General features: G+C 44.5%; 1 protein-coding gene across 1 annotated transcript in view; it reads right to left on the bottom strand.

Moving 5' to 3' along the window:
• The window catches only part of LOC138772486 (NXPE family member 3-like), a 72,129-nt gene that overhangs the window by 55,291 nt on the left and 2,927 nt on the right, over nucleotides 1-13,911 (bottom strand). The window contains exons 3-4 of the mRNA XM_069952951.1: nucleotides 10,695-11,162; nucleotides 5,558-5,778 (exon numbers count right to left, since the gene is read on the bottom strand). Coding sequence (XP_069809052.1) covers nucleotides 5,558-5,778; nucleotides 10,695-11,162 — 689 coding nt within the window. The remainder of the gene's footprint in view (nucleotides 1-5,557; nucleotides 5,779-10,694; nucleotides 11,163-13,911) is intronic.

The raw sequence follows: 13,911 nt of genomic DNA, 5'->3' as shown, positions 1-13,911 counted from the left end.
GAGAGGATACAGGAAGAGATCTATAATACAGAGAGAATTCAGGAAGAGATCTATAATACAGAGAGGATACAGGAAGAGATCTATAATATAGAGAGGATACAGGAAGAGATCTATAATATAAAGAGACTACAGGAAGAGATCTATAATACAGAGAGAATCAAGGAAGAGATGTATAATACAGAGAGAATCCAAGAAGAGATCTATAATATAGAGAGGATACAGGAAGAGATCTATAATACAGAGAGAATCCAGGAAGAGATCTATAATACAAAGAGACTACAGGAAGAGATCTATAATACAGAGAGACTACAGGAAGAGATCTATAATATAGAGAGAATCCAGGAAGAGATCTATAATACAGAGAGAATCCAGGAAGAGATCTATAATACAGAGAGAATACAGGAAGAGATCTATGATACAGAAAGAATACAGGAAGAAATCCATAATAGAGAATCCAGGAAGAGATCTATAATACAGAGAGAATCCAGGAAGAGATCTATAATACAGAGAGAATCCAGGAAGAGATCTATAATACAGAGAGAATCCAGGAAGAGATCTATAATACAGAGAGAATCCAGGGAGAGATCTATAATACAGAGAGACTACAGGAAGAGATCTATAATACAGAGAGGATACAGGAAGAGATCTATAATATAGAGAGGATACAGGAAGAGATCTATAATACAGAGAGGATACAGGAAGAGATCTATAATATAGAGAGGATACAGGAAGAGATCTATAATACAGAGAGGATACAGGAAGAGATCTATAATATAGAGATGATAAAGGAAGAGATCTATAATATAGAGAGGATACAGGAAGAGATCTATAATACAGAGATGATACAGGAAGAGATCTATAATATAGAGAGGATACAGGAAGAGATCTATAATACAGAGAGGATACAGGAGGAGATCTATAATATAGAGAGAATCCAGGAAGAGATCTATAATACAGAGAGGATACAGGAAGAGATCTATAATATAGAGAGGATACAGGAAGAGATCTATAATATAGAGAGAATCCAGGAAGAGATCTATAATACAGAGAGGATACAGGAAGAGATCTATAATATAGAGAGGATACAGGAAGAGATCTATAATATAGAGAGAATCCAGGAAGAGATCTATAATACAGAGAGGATACAGGAAGAGATCTATAATACAGAGAGGATACAGGAAGAGATCTATAATACAGAGAGAATTCAGGAAGAGATCTATAATACAGAGAGAATCCAGGAAGAGATCTATAATACAGAGAGGATACAGGAAGAGATCTATAATATAGAGATGATAAAGGAAGAGATCTATAATATAGAGAGGATACAGGAAGAGATCTATAATACAGAGATGATACAGGAAGAGATCTATAATATAGAGAGGATACAGGAAGAGATCTATAATACAGAGAGGATACAGGAAGAGATCTATAATATAGAGAGAATCCAGGGAGAGATCTATAATACAGAGAGAATCCAGGAAGAGATCTATAATATAGAGAGGATACAGGAAGAGATCTATAATATAGAGAGAATCCAGGAAGAGATCTATAATACAGAGAGGATACAGGAAGAGATCTATAATATAGAGAGGATCCAGGAAGAGATCTATAATACAGAGAGAATCCAGAAAGAGATCTATAATACAGAGAGAATCCAGGAAGAGATCTATAATACAGAGAGACTACAGGAAGAGATCAATAATACAGAGAGACTACAGGAAGAGATCTATAATATAGAGAGGATACAGGAAGAGATCTATAATACAGAGAGAATCCAGGAAGAGATCTATAATACAGAGAGGATACAGGAAGAGATCTATAATACAGAAAGACTACAGGAAGAGATCTATAATACAGAGAGACTACAGGAAGAGATCAATAATACAGAGAGACTACAGGAAGAGATCTATAATACAGAGAGACTACAGGAAGAGATCTATAATACAGAGAGGATACAGGAAGAGATCTATAATATAGAGAGGATCCAGGAAGAGATCTATAATACAGAGAGAATCCAGGAAGAGATCTATAATACAGAGAGAATCCAGGAAGAGATCTATAATACAGAGAGAATATGGGAAGAGATATATAATATAGAGAGGACGCGTCTGGGATGTCCAGTATCATAACACCACATGGAAAACACAACCGGGAAGGAGAAAACAGTCCGGGGAGATAGTAAAACCAATCGCCATTGGAGGAGGAAATCTCACCGAGCGGAAACCAGGATAATATCTCCCCCCAGCACACTCCCCCCCCCCTCCCCCCAGCACACTCCCCCCCCCAGCACACTCCCCCCCCCCCCTCCCCCCAGCACACTCCTCCCCTCCCCCGAACACACTCCCCCCCCCCAGCACACTCCCCCCCCCCCTCCCCCAGCACACTCCTCCCCTCCCCCGAGCACACTCCCCCCCAGCACACTCCCCCCCCAGCACACTCCCCCCCCTCCCCCCAGCACACTCCCCCCCTCCCCCCAGCACACTCCCCCCCCAGCACACTCCCCCCCAGCACACTCCCCCCCCTCCCCCCAGCACACTCCCCCCCTCCCCCCAGCACACTCCCCCCCCAGCACACTCCCCCCCCCCTCCCCCCAGCACACTCCCCCCCTCCCCCCAGCACACTCCCCCCCCAGCACACTCCCCCCCCAGCACACTATCCCCCCCTCCCCCCAGCACACTCCCCCCCCCCCAATTATCTCAGGAACTCAAAGCATCTCACATGGAACTGCTAAGAAGACGAGGAGAAACCACAGAGACTGCCACAAATCCACAATAATGGGGAAACATTGCAACAAAGCCGCAGCAGTGATAATGCAATGGAGAAACCTAAGACATTGTAACAAAGCCACAGCAGTGATAATGCAATGGAGAAACCTAAGACATTGTAACAAAGCCGCAGCAGTGACAGAACTATGGAGAAACATATGAAAAACCCATAGTAGCCATGGAAACAAAGGTGAAACATTGCAACAAAGCCGCAGCAAAGATACAACAACGTCAGACATTATGGTGAACCAGAAAACACAGCAGAGATAATGCAGCAGAGATAATGCAGCTGTAACGTTGTAAGTGATCGGCCGTGCGATGATTGGAGCCGTTTCTAAGAGACTTTTAAAGGGAGTAGAAATGAAGGGGGGGGGGGGCATATCCCTGATGAAGGCGGAAGGTTACACTGAACACTGACGGAACGCCGAAGCTGGTGGAAGCCGCACCGCCGGCCAGGACGCGCTCCCAGCTCAAATAATCATCACACTCAACGGACGGAACCAGTAAATGGACGTGTATCTTCCCATTTAGGAAGTGACTTCTGGTAGGTCACAGAATCCAGGTGGGGGCGCTGCATGGACACCAGATATTTCACCTTTAGATTTATCATTTACTTCTATAAAAAAAAATCTCCAGTCTTCCAGTACTCATCAGCTGCTGTATGTGCTGCAGGAGGTGGTGTATCCAGTGTGACACAGTGCTCTCTGCTGCCACCTCTGTCCATGTCAGGAACTGTCCAGAGCAGGAGAGGTTTTCTATGGGGATTTGCTGCTGCTCTGGACAGTTCCTGACATGGACAGAGGTGGCAGCAGAGAGCACTGTGTCAGACTGGAGAAAATACACCACTTCCTGCAGGACACACAGCAGCTGATAAGTACTGGAAGACTGGAGATTTTTAAATAGAAGTAATTACAAATCTGTATAATTTTCACCCCATTACTGTCGGTGCCTGACATCACTACTGTCGGTGCCTGACATCACTACTGTCGGTGCCTGACATCGCTACTGCCGGTGCCTGACATCGCTACTGCCGGTGCCTGACATCCCTACTGCCGATGCCTGACATCCCTACTGCCGGTGCCTGACATCCCTACTGCCAGTGCCTGACATCACTACGGCCGGTGCCTGACATCCCTTCTGCCGGTGACTGACATCCCTACTGCCGGTGCCTGACATCGCTACGGCCGGTGCCTGACATCGCTACTGCCGGTGCCTGACATCGCTACTGCCGGTGCCTGACATTGCTACTGCCGGGGCCTGACATCGCTACTGCCGGTGCCTGATATCCCTACTGCCGGTGCCTGACATCACTACTGCCGATGCCTGACATCCCTACTGCCGGTGCCTGACCACGCTACTGCCGGTGCCTGACATCGCTACTGCCGGTGCCTGACATTGCTACTGCCGGGGCCTGACATCCCTACTGCCGGTGCCTGACATCGCTACTGCCGGTGCCTGACATCCCTACTGCCGGTGCCTGACATCACTACTGCCGGTGCCTGACATCGCTACTGCCGGTGCCTGACATCGCTACTGCCGGTGCCTGACATTGCTACTGCCGGGGCCTGACATCGCTACTGCCGGTGCCTGATATCCCTACTGCCGGTGCCTGACATCACTACTGCCGATGCCTGACATCCCTACTGCCGGTGCCTGACATCCCTACTGCCAGTGCCTGACATCACTACGGCCGGTGCCTGACATCCCTTCTGCCGGTGACTGACATCCCTACTGCCGGTGCCTGACATCGCTACGGCCGGTGCCTGACATCGCTACTGCCGGTGCCTGACATCGCTACTGCCGGTGCCTGACATTGCTACTGCCGGGGCCTGACATCGCTACTGCCGGTGCCTGACATCCCTACTGCCGGTGCCTGACATCACTACTGCCGATGCCTGACATCCCTACTGCCGGTGCCTGACAACGCTACTGCCGGTGCCTGACATCGCTACTGCCGGTGCCTGACATTGCTACTGCCGGGGCCTGACATCCCTACTGCCGGTGCCTGACATCGCTACTGCCGGTGCCTGACATCCCTACTGCCGGTGCCTGACATCACTACTGCCGGTGCCTGACATCGCTACTGCCGGTGCCTGACATCGCTACTGCCGGTGCCTGACATTGCTACTGCCGGGGCCTGACATCGCTACTGCCGGTGCCTGACATCCCTACTGCCGGTGCCTGACATCACTACTGCCGATGCCTGACATCCCTACTGCCGGTGCCTGACATCACTACTGCCGGTGCCTGACATCGCTACGGCAGGTGCCTGACATCCCTACTGCCAGTGACTGACATCGCTACTGCCGGTGCCTGACATCACTTCTGCCGGTGCCTGACATCCCTTCTGCCGGTGACTGACATCCCTACTGCCGGTGCCTGACATCACTGCGGCCGGTGCCTGACATCACTACTGCCGGTGCCTGACATCGCTACGGCCGGTGCCTGACATCACTACGGCCGGTGCCTGACATCGCTACTGCCGGTGCCTGACATCACTACGGCCGGTGCCTGACATCGCTGCGGCCGGTGCCTGACATCCCTACTGCCGGTGCCTGACATCGCTACGGCTGGTGCCTGACATCACTACGGCCGGTGCCTGACATCCCTACTGCCGGTGCCTGACATCGCTACGGCCGGTGCCTGACATCACTGCGGCCGGTGCCTGACATCACTGCGGCCGGTGCCTGACATCACTGCGGCCGTTGCCTGACATCAGGAGGTGGAGGCCCATAGAGATCCGGTAGTGCCGGATATTACAGCAGTGGTTAGAGGAATATTAGGATAATTACTCAGAGAAGAATTCTTGTTCTTCTTTACTGAAGACTTCCCGGACGCCCCCTGCTGAGTGATCTCGATACGCATCACACGGCAGCGTTTTCGGTCGCTGGCACACCCATTTCTCTTCATAACGTTCATCATAATATTCACAGACGTCTTCCTCGGGGAGGTCGACGTTACATTCCACCACTTCTTCTGTCCCGTCCTTCATAAAGTATCCATGAAAGAAGAACTGAACCAAAGAGAAACATCACACATACATGTAATACAGAGAGAGGAGCACAATCCTATAACATAGCCCCTGAGGAAGAACTGAACCAAAGAGAAACATCACACATGTAATACAGAGAGAGGAGCACAATCCCATAACATATCCCCTGAGGAAGAACTGAACCACATTCCACCACTTCTTCTGTCCCGTCCTTCATAAAGTATCCATGAAAGAAGAACTGAACCAAAGAGAAACATCACACATACATGTAATACAGAGAGAGGAGCACAATCCTATAACATAGCCCCTGAGGAAGAACTGAACCAAAGAGAAACATCACACATGTAATACAGAGAGAGGAGCACAATCCCATAACATATCCCCTGAGGAAGAACTGAACCAAAGAGAAACCTCACACATACATGTAACACAGAGAGAGGAGCACAATCCCATAACATATCCCCTGAGGAAGAACTGAACCAAAGAAAAACATCACACATACATGTAACACAGAGAGAGGAGCACAATCCTATAACATATCCCCTGAGGAAGAACTGAACCAAAGAGAAACCTCACACATACATGTAATACAGAGAGAGGAGCACAATCCTATAACATATCCCCTGAGGAAGAACTGAACCAAAGAGAAACCTCACACATACATGTAACACAGAGAGAGGAGCACAATCCTATAACATATCCCCTGAGGAAGAACTGAACCAAAGAGAAACCTCACACATACATGTAATACAGAGAGAGGAGCACAATCCTATAACATATCCCCTGAGGAAGAACTGAACCAAAGAGAAACATCACACATACATGTAACACGGAGAGAGGAGCACAATCCCATAACATATCCCCTGAGGAAGAACTGAACCAAAGAGAAACATCACATATACATGTAACATTGAGAGAAAGAGGAGCACAATCCTACAATATATCCCCTGAGGAAGAACTGAACCAAAGAGAAACATCACACATAAATGTAACACAGAGAGAGGAGCACAATCTCATAACATATCCCCTGAGGAAAAACTGAACCAAAGAGAAACATCACATATACATGTAACATTGAGAGAAAGAGGAGCACAATCCCATAACATATCCCCTGAGGAAGAACTGAACCAAAGAGAAACATCACACATACATGTAACACAGAGAGAGGAGCACAATCCTATAACATATCCCCTGAGGAAGAACTGAACCAAAGAGAAACATCACACTTACATGTAACACAGAGAGAGGAGCACTATCCCATAACATATCCCCTGAGGAAGAACTGAACCAAAGAGAAACATCACATATACCTATAACATTGAGAGAAAGAGGAGCACAATCCCATAGCATATGCCCTGAGGAAGAACTGAACCAAAGAGAAACATCACATATACATGTAACATTGAGAGATAGAGGAGCAAAATCCCATAGCATATCCCCTGAGGAAGAACTGAACCAAGGAGAAACATCACATATACATGTAACATTGAGAGAAAGAGGAGCACAATCCTATAACATAAAAGAGAAACATCACATACACATGTAACATGAACAGAGAATGGGGCACAATCCTATAAAATATCCCCTGAGGAAGAAGTGAGCCAAAAAGAGAAACATCACATATACATGTAACTAAGAGAGAAAGTGGAGAACAATCCCATAACATAACTAATGAGGAAGAAGTAAACCAAAGAGAAACATCACACATACATGTAACTAAGAGAGAAAGAGGAGCACAATCCTATAAAATATCCCCTGAGGAAGAACTTAACCAAAGAGAAACATCACACATAGATGTAACGGAGAGAAAGAGGAGCAGAATCCTATAAAATATCCCCTGAGGAAGAACTAAACCAAAGAAAATCACCACATATACATGTAACAGAGAGAAAGTGGAGAATAATCCTATAACATATCCCCTGAGGAAGAACTGAACCAAAGAGAAACATCACACATACATGTAACACAGAGAGAGGAGCACAATCCCATAACATATCCCCTGAGGAAGAACTGAACCAAAGAGAAACATCACATATACATGTAACATTGAGAGAAAGAGGAGCACAATCCTACAATATATCCCCTGAGGAAGAACTGAACCAAAGAGAAACCTCACACATAAATGTAACACAGAGAGAGGAGCACAATCTCATAACATATCCCCTGAGGAAGAACTGAACCAAAGAGAAACATCACATATACATGTAACATTGAGAGAAAGAGGAGCACAATCCCATAACATATCCCCTGAGGAAGAACTGAACCAAAGAGAAACATCACACATACATGTAACACAGAGAGAGGAGCACAATCTTATAATATATCCCCTGAGGAAGAACTGAACCAAAGAGAAACATCACACTTACATGTAACACAGAGAGAGGAGCACAATCCCACAACATATCCCCTGAGGAAGAACTGAACCAAAGAGAAACATCACATATACATGTAACATTAAGAGAAAGAGGAGCACAATCCTACAATATATCCCCTGAGGAAGAACTGATCCAAAGAGAAACATCACACATAAATGTAACACAGAGAGAGGAGCACAATCTCATAACATATCCCCTGAGGAAGAACTGAACCAAAGAGAAACATCACATATACATGTAACATTGAGAGAAAGAGGAGCACAATCCCATAACATATCCCCTGAGGAAGAACTGAACCAAAGAGAAACATCACACATACATGTAACACAGAGAGAGGAGCATAATCCCATAACATATCCCCTGAGGAAGAACTGAACCAAAGAGAAACATCACATATACATGTAACACAGAGAGAGGAGCACAATCCCATAACATATCCCCTGAGGAAGAACTGAACCAAAGAGAAACATCACATATACATGTAACACAGAGAGAGGAGCACAATCCCATAACATATCCCCTGAGGAAGAACTGAACCAAAGAGAAACATCACACATACATGTAACACAGAGAGAGGAGCACAATCCTATAACATATCCCCTGAGGAAGAAGTAAACCAAAGAGAAACATCACACATACATGTAACATTGAGAGAAAGAGGAGCAAAATCCTACAATATATCCCCTGAGGAAGAACTGAACCAAAGGGAAACATCACATATACATGTAACATTGAGAGAAAGAGGAGCACAATCCTACAAAATATTCCCTAAAGAAGAACTTAACCAAAGAGAAACATCACATATACATGTAACACAGAGAGAGGAGCACAATCCCATAACATATCCCCTGAGGAAGAACTGAACCAAAGAGAAACATCACATATACATGTAACATTGAGAGAAAGAGGAGCACAATCCCATAGCATATGCCCTGAGGAAGAACTGAACCAAAGAGAAACATCACATATACATGTAACATTGAGAGATAGAAGAGCAAAATCCCATAGCATATCCCCTGAGGAAGAACTGAACCAAGGAGAAACATCACATATACATGTAACATTGAGAGAAAGAGGAGCACAATCCTATAACATAAAAGAGAAACATCACATACACATGTAACATGAACAGAGAATGGGGCACAATCCTATAAAATATCCCCTGAGGAAGAAGTGAGCCAAAAAGAGAAACATCACATATACTTGTAACTAAGAGAGAAAGCGGAGAACAATCCCATAACATAACTAATGAGGAAGAAGTAAACCAAAGAGAAACATCACACATACATGTAACTAAGAGAGAAAGAGGAGCACAATCCTATAAAATATCCCCTGAGGAAGAACTTAACCAAAGAGAAACATCACACATAGATGTAACAGAGAGAAAGAGGAGCAGAATCCTATAAAATATCCCCCGAGGAAGAACTAAACCAAAGAAAATCACCACATATACATGTAACAGAGAGAAAGTGGAGAATAATCCTATAACATATCCCCTGAGGAAGAACTAAACCAAAGAAAAACATCACACATGCATGTATCATAGAGAGAAAGAGAAGAACAATCCTATAACATATCCCATGAGGAAGAAGTGAACCAAAGACAGAAACATCACACATACATGTAACATAGAGAAAGAGGAGAACAATCCTATTAAATATCCCCCTGAGGAAGAAGTAAACCAATGACAATCACACATAGATGTAACATGAACAGAGAAATAGGAGAACAATCCTATAAAATATCCCCTGAGGAAGAACTGAACCAAAGAAAAACATAACATATAAATGTAACAAAGAGAGAAAGAGGAGCACAATCCTATAACATAACCCCTGAGGAAGAAGTGAACCAAAGAGAAAATCACACATACATGTAACACGAACAGAGATATAGGAGCCCAATCCTACAATATATACCCTGAGGAAGAAGTGAACCAAAGAGAAACATCACACATACATGTAACACAAACAGAGAAAGAGGAGCACAATCCTATAACATAACCCCTGAGGAAGAACTGAACCAAAAACAGAAACATTAAACATACATGTAACAGAGCGAAAGAGGAGCAGAATCCTATAACATATCCCCTGAGGAAGAACTGAACTAAAAAGAGAAACATCACACATACATGTAACAGAGAGAAAGAGGAGCAGAATCCTATAACATATCCCCTGAGGAAGAACTGAACTAAAAACAGAAACATTAAACATACATGTAACAGAGAGAAAGAGGAGCAGAATCCTATAACATATCCCCTGAGGAAGAACTGAACTAAAAAGAGAAACATCACACATACATGTAACATGAACAGAGAAAGAGGAGCAGAAATCTATTAAATATCCCCTGAAGATATGAATGAAAGAGAAACATCACACATATACTGTATACGTAAAATTAACAATGAGGAGAAAAGGAGACTGATCCTATAGAATAACAGCAAGCCGAGTAAGAGGAGAGAAACCTTCTCATTCTGTGGATATATTGTGTTTATTGGCCACTTATCAGGACACTTTAGGGCCCGGCAGGTTTTGGTGATTTTTACCATTCCTCATCAGGATTTACCTTATCTGGTCGGGTGGCTCTTTTCTCATGTAGAATGGCGATGGCCTCACTGGAGTGCACAAGGCTGATGGAGACCCTGGTGTCACCCGGCCACTGAAGGATGAAGGTGGCCGTGTAGGAGCCGTTCTTGTGATCAGTCACTGATCCGCTCACTGCAGCCTTCAGCCTCGGGGAATGAAGTTTGGCGTAGAAGAAGTCTCCCCCGTAGCTCTTGGCTCGCCCTTCATGGTCCTTGGCTACGATCAGAACCTCCAGTTTTTCTCCAACCACATAGGTGGAGCGGGGGTGGAGGAAGAAAAATCCGGACGTCTTCGGATGAGTAGAAAGCTTCAAACTTGTCTTGGTCGGTGGCACAGGCCACTCGATCCGCTTCAGTATGGAGTGAAGCTCCGCCTCCAGGGGAAACAGCTTCAGGGGTCTTGATGTAGGTTGTGTTGATGGCGGCCTCCATGCTAACCAGGAAAGAAACTGGAGATGGAAAAAAATGGGAATTACATACATGATGAACTCACAGAGGATTCTCTACATTACATACTGACACAGCTCACAGAGGATTGCCTACATTACATACTGACACAGCTCACAGAGGATTGCCTACATTACATACTGACACAGCTCACAGAGGATTGCCTACATTACATACTGACACAGCTCACAGAGGATTGCCTACATTACATACTGACACAGCTCCCAGAGGATTGCCTACATGACATACTGACAAAGCTCACAAAAGGATTCCTACATTACATACTGACACAGACAGCTCACAGAGGATTGCCTACATTACATACTGACACAGCTCACAGAGGATTGCCTACATTACATACTGACACAGTCAGCTCACAGAGGATTGCCTACATTACATACTGACACAGCTCACAGAGGATTGCCTACATTACATACTGACACAGCTCACAGAGGATTGCCTACATTACATACTGACACAGCTCACAGAGGATTGCCTACATTACATACTGACACAGCTCACAGAGGATTGCCTACATTACATACTGACACAGCTCACAGAGGATTGCCTACATTACATACTGACACAGCTCACAGAGGATTGCCTACATTACATACTGATGCATTCAGCTCAGAGAGGATTGTCTACATTATATACTAAAATACAAGAAAAGAAATGGTACTAAATAGAGCGCTGTCCCAAAAGGAATCCACATGTGCACCTTGAAAAACTTTAAATATATCTAATTTATTAACAAAGCACAAAGTTTACGCGTTTCAGGAGGTAAGTGGGTCTCCCTTCATCAGAACAGTGTAATATCATGTACAATCAGGTGAGTATCCAGTTTCTAGATACTCTGATTGTACATGATATTACACTGACCCACTTACCTCCTGAAATGCGTCAACTTTGTGCTTTGTTAATAAATTAGATATATTTAAAGTTTTTCAAGGTGCACATGTGGATTCCTTTTGGGACAGCGCTCTATTTAGTACCATTTTTTCCCCTATGTTTTGCTGTTACCTTACGGGCCCTGTTGTTGGGAGTATCCCGTCCTCGGTATTTTCGGCTTTGCAGTCCCGGATCCTAGCCACCTACCTATCACTATATCCTTACGGATTTACAGCTACCCCAGAGGGGTGATATGCCTACAGCCCAAGGGGCACAAAGGTGACTGGAATCACCTGCTCCCCCTATTTTAGTGTCATCTCGGTAAGACGCGCTGGTGCCCTTGTTTTTTTCTTTTTCTATTTGCAGCACATTATATACTGACGCATTCAGCTCACAGAGGATTGCCTACATTTCATACTGATGCATTCAGCTCACAGAGGATTGCCTACATTACATACTGATGCATTCAGCTCACAGAGGATTGCCTACATTACATAATGACAGAGCTCACAGAGGATTGCCTACATAATATACTGATGCATTCAGTTCACAAAGGATTGCCTACATTATAAAATGATCAACTCAGCTCACAGAGGATTGCCTACATTACATAATGACAGAGCACACAGAGGATTGCCTACATTACATACTGACAGAGCTCACAGAGGATTGCCTACATTATATACTGATGCATTCAGCTCACAAAGGATTGCCTACATTATAAAATGATCAACTCAGCTCACAGAGGACTGCCTACATTACATACTGACACATTCAGCTCACAGAGGATTGCCTACATTACCTACTAATGCATTCAGCTCACAGAGGATTGTCTACATTACATACTGATGCAGTGAGCTCACAGAGGATTGTCACCATTACATACTGACACAGTCCGTCTAAATAAAGTCTCTTGGTATGTATATTGGTTTTCAGTTAGTTCAAGCAGATAAAGACAGTGGAGCATGAAAACTTATGGTTACAAAAGTGAGAAACGGTACATATCCGTATCGTACTGTACCAGTATATAGTCCAGCAAGTGACCAGATAGCATATGATGACCAAACATGGAGAGCCGGCGGTCCAAATAGCTTATCACAACACCATCATCTATATTTACACTGTGTGTGTCGCAGAGGCGTTACCGTGATTCAGTAGTTCTCACTGGTCAAAGTTACCAGTCAGCGGACTTGTCTCCTGCGTCCAACGCGTTTCCTGCAAAGGCATTCATCCCTGATCATCATATGCTATCTGGTCACTTGCTGGACTATACACTGGTACAGTACGATACTGATATGTACCGTTTCTCACTCTAAATAAACGAACACTTTTGTAACCATAAGTTTTCATGCTCCACTGTCTTTATCTACTAACACAGTCCGCTCACAGAGGTTTGCCTACATTACATACTGACACAGTCCGCTCACAGAGGTTTGCCTACATTACATACTGACAAAGTCAGCTCACAGAGGTTTGCCTACATTACATACTGACAAAGTCAGCTCACAGAGGTTTGCCTACATTATATACTGACACAGTCAGCTCACAGAGGATGGTCTACATTACATACTGACAGTCAGCTCACAGAGGATTGTCTACATTACATACTGATGCATTAAGATACAGTACATACATGAACTCAGTTTACCGAGGTTTGCCTACATTATATACTGATGCAGTGAGCTCACAGAGGATTGCCTACATTACATACTGACACAGTCAGCTCATAGAGGATTGCCTACATTACATACTGATGCATTAAGCTCACAGAGGATTGTCTACATTATATACTGATGCAGTGAGCTCACAGAGGATTGCCTACATTACATACTGACACAGCTCACAGAGGATTTCCTACAT

The sequence above is a fragment of the Dendropsophus ebraccatus genome, chromosome 1 (assembly GCF_027789765.1).
Source record: "Dendropsophus ebraccatus isolate aDenEbr1 chromosome 1, aDenEbr1.pat, whole genome shotgun sequence".
Taxonomy (NCBI): Eukaryota; Metazoa; Chordata; class Amphibia; order Anura; family Hylidae; genus Dendropsophus; species Dendropsophus ebraccatus.
Note: the sequence above shows the minus strand (reverse complement) of the source record. Positions and strands in the feature narration are given on the sequence as shown.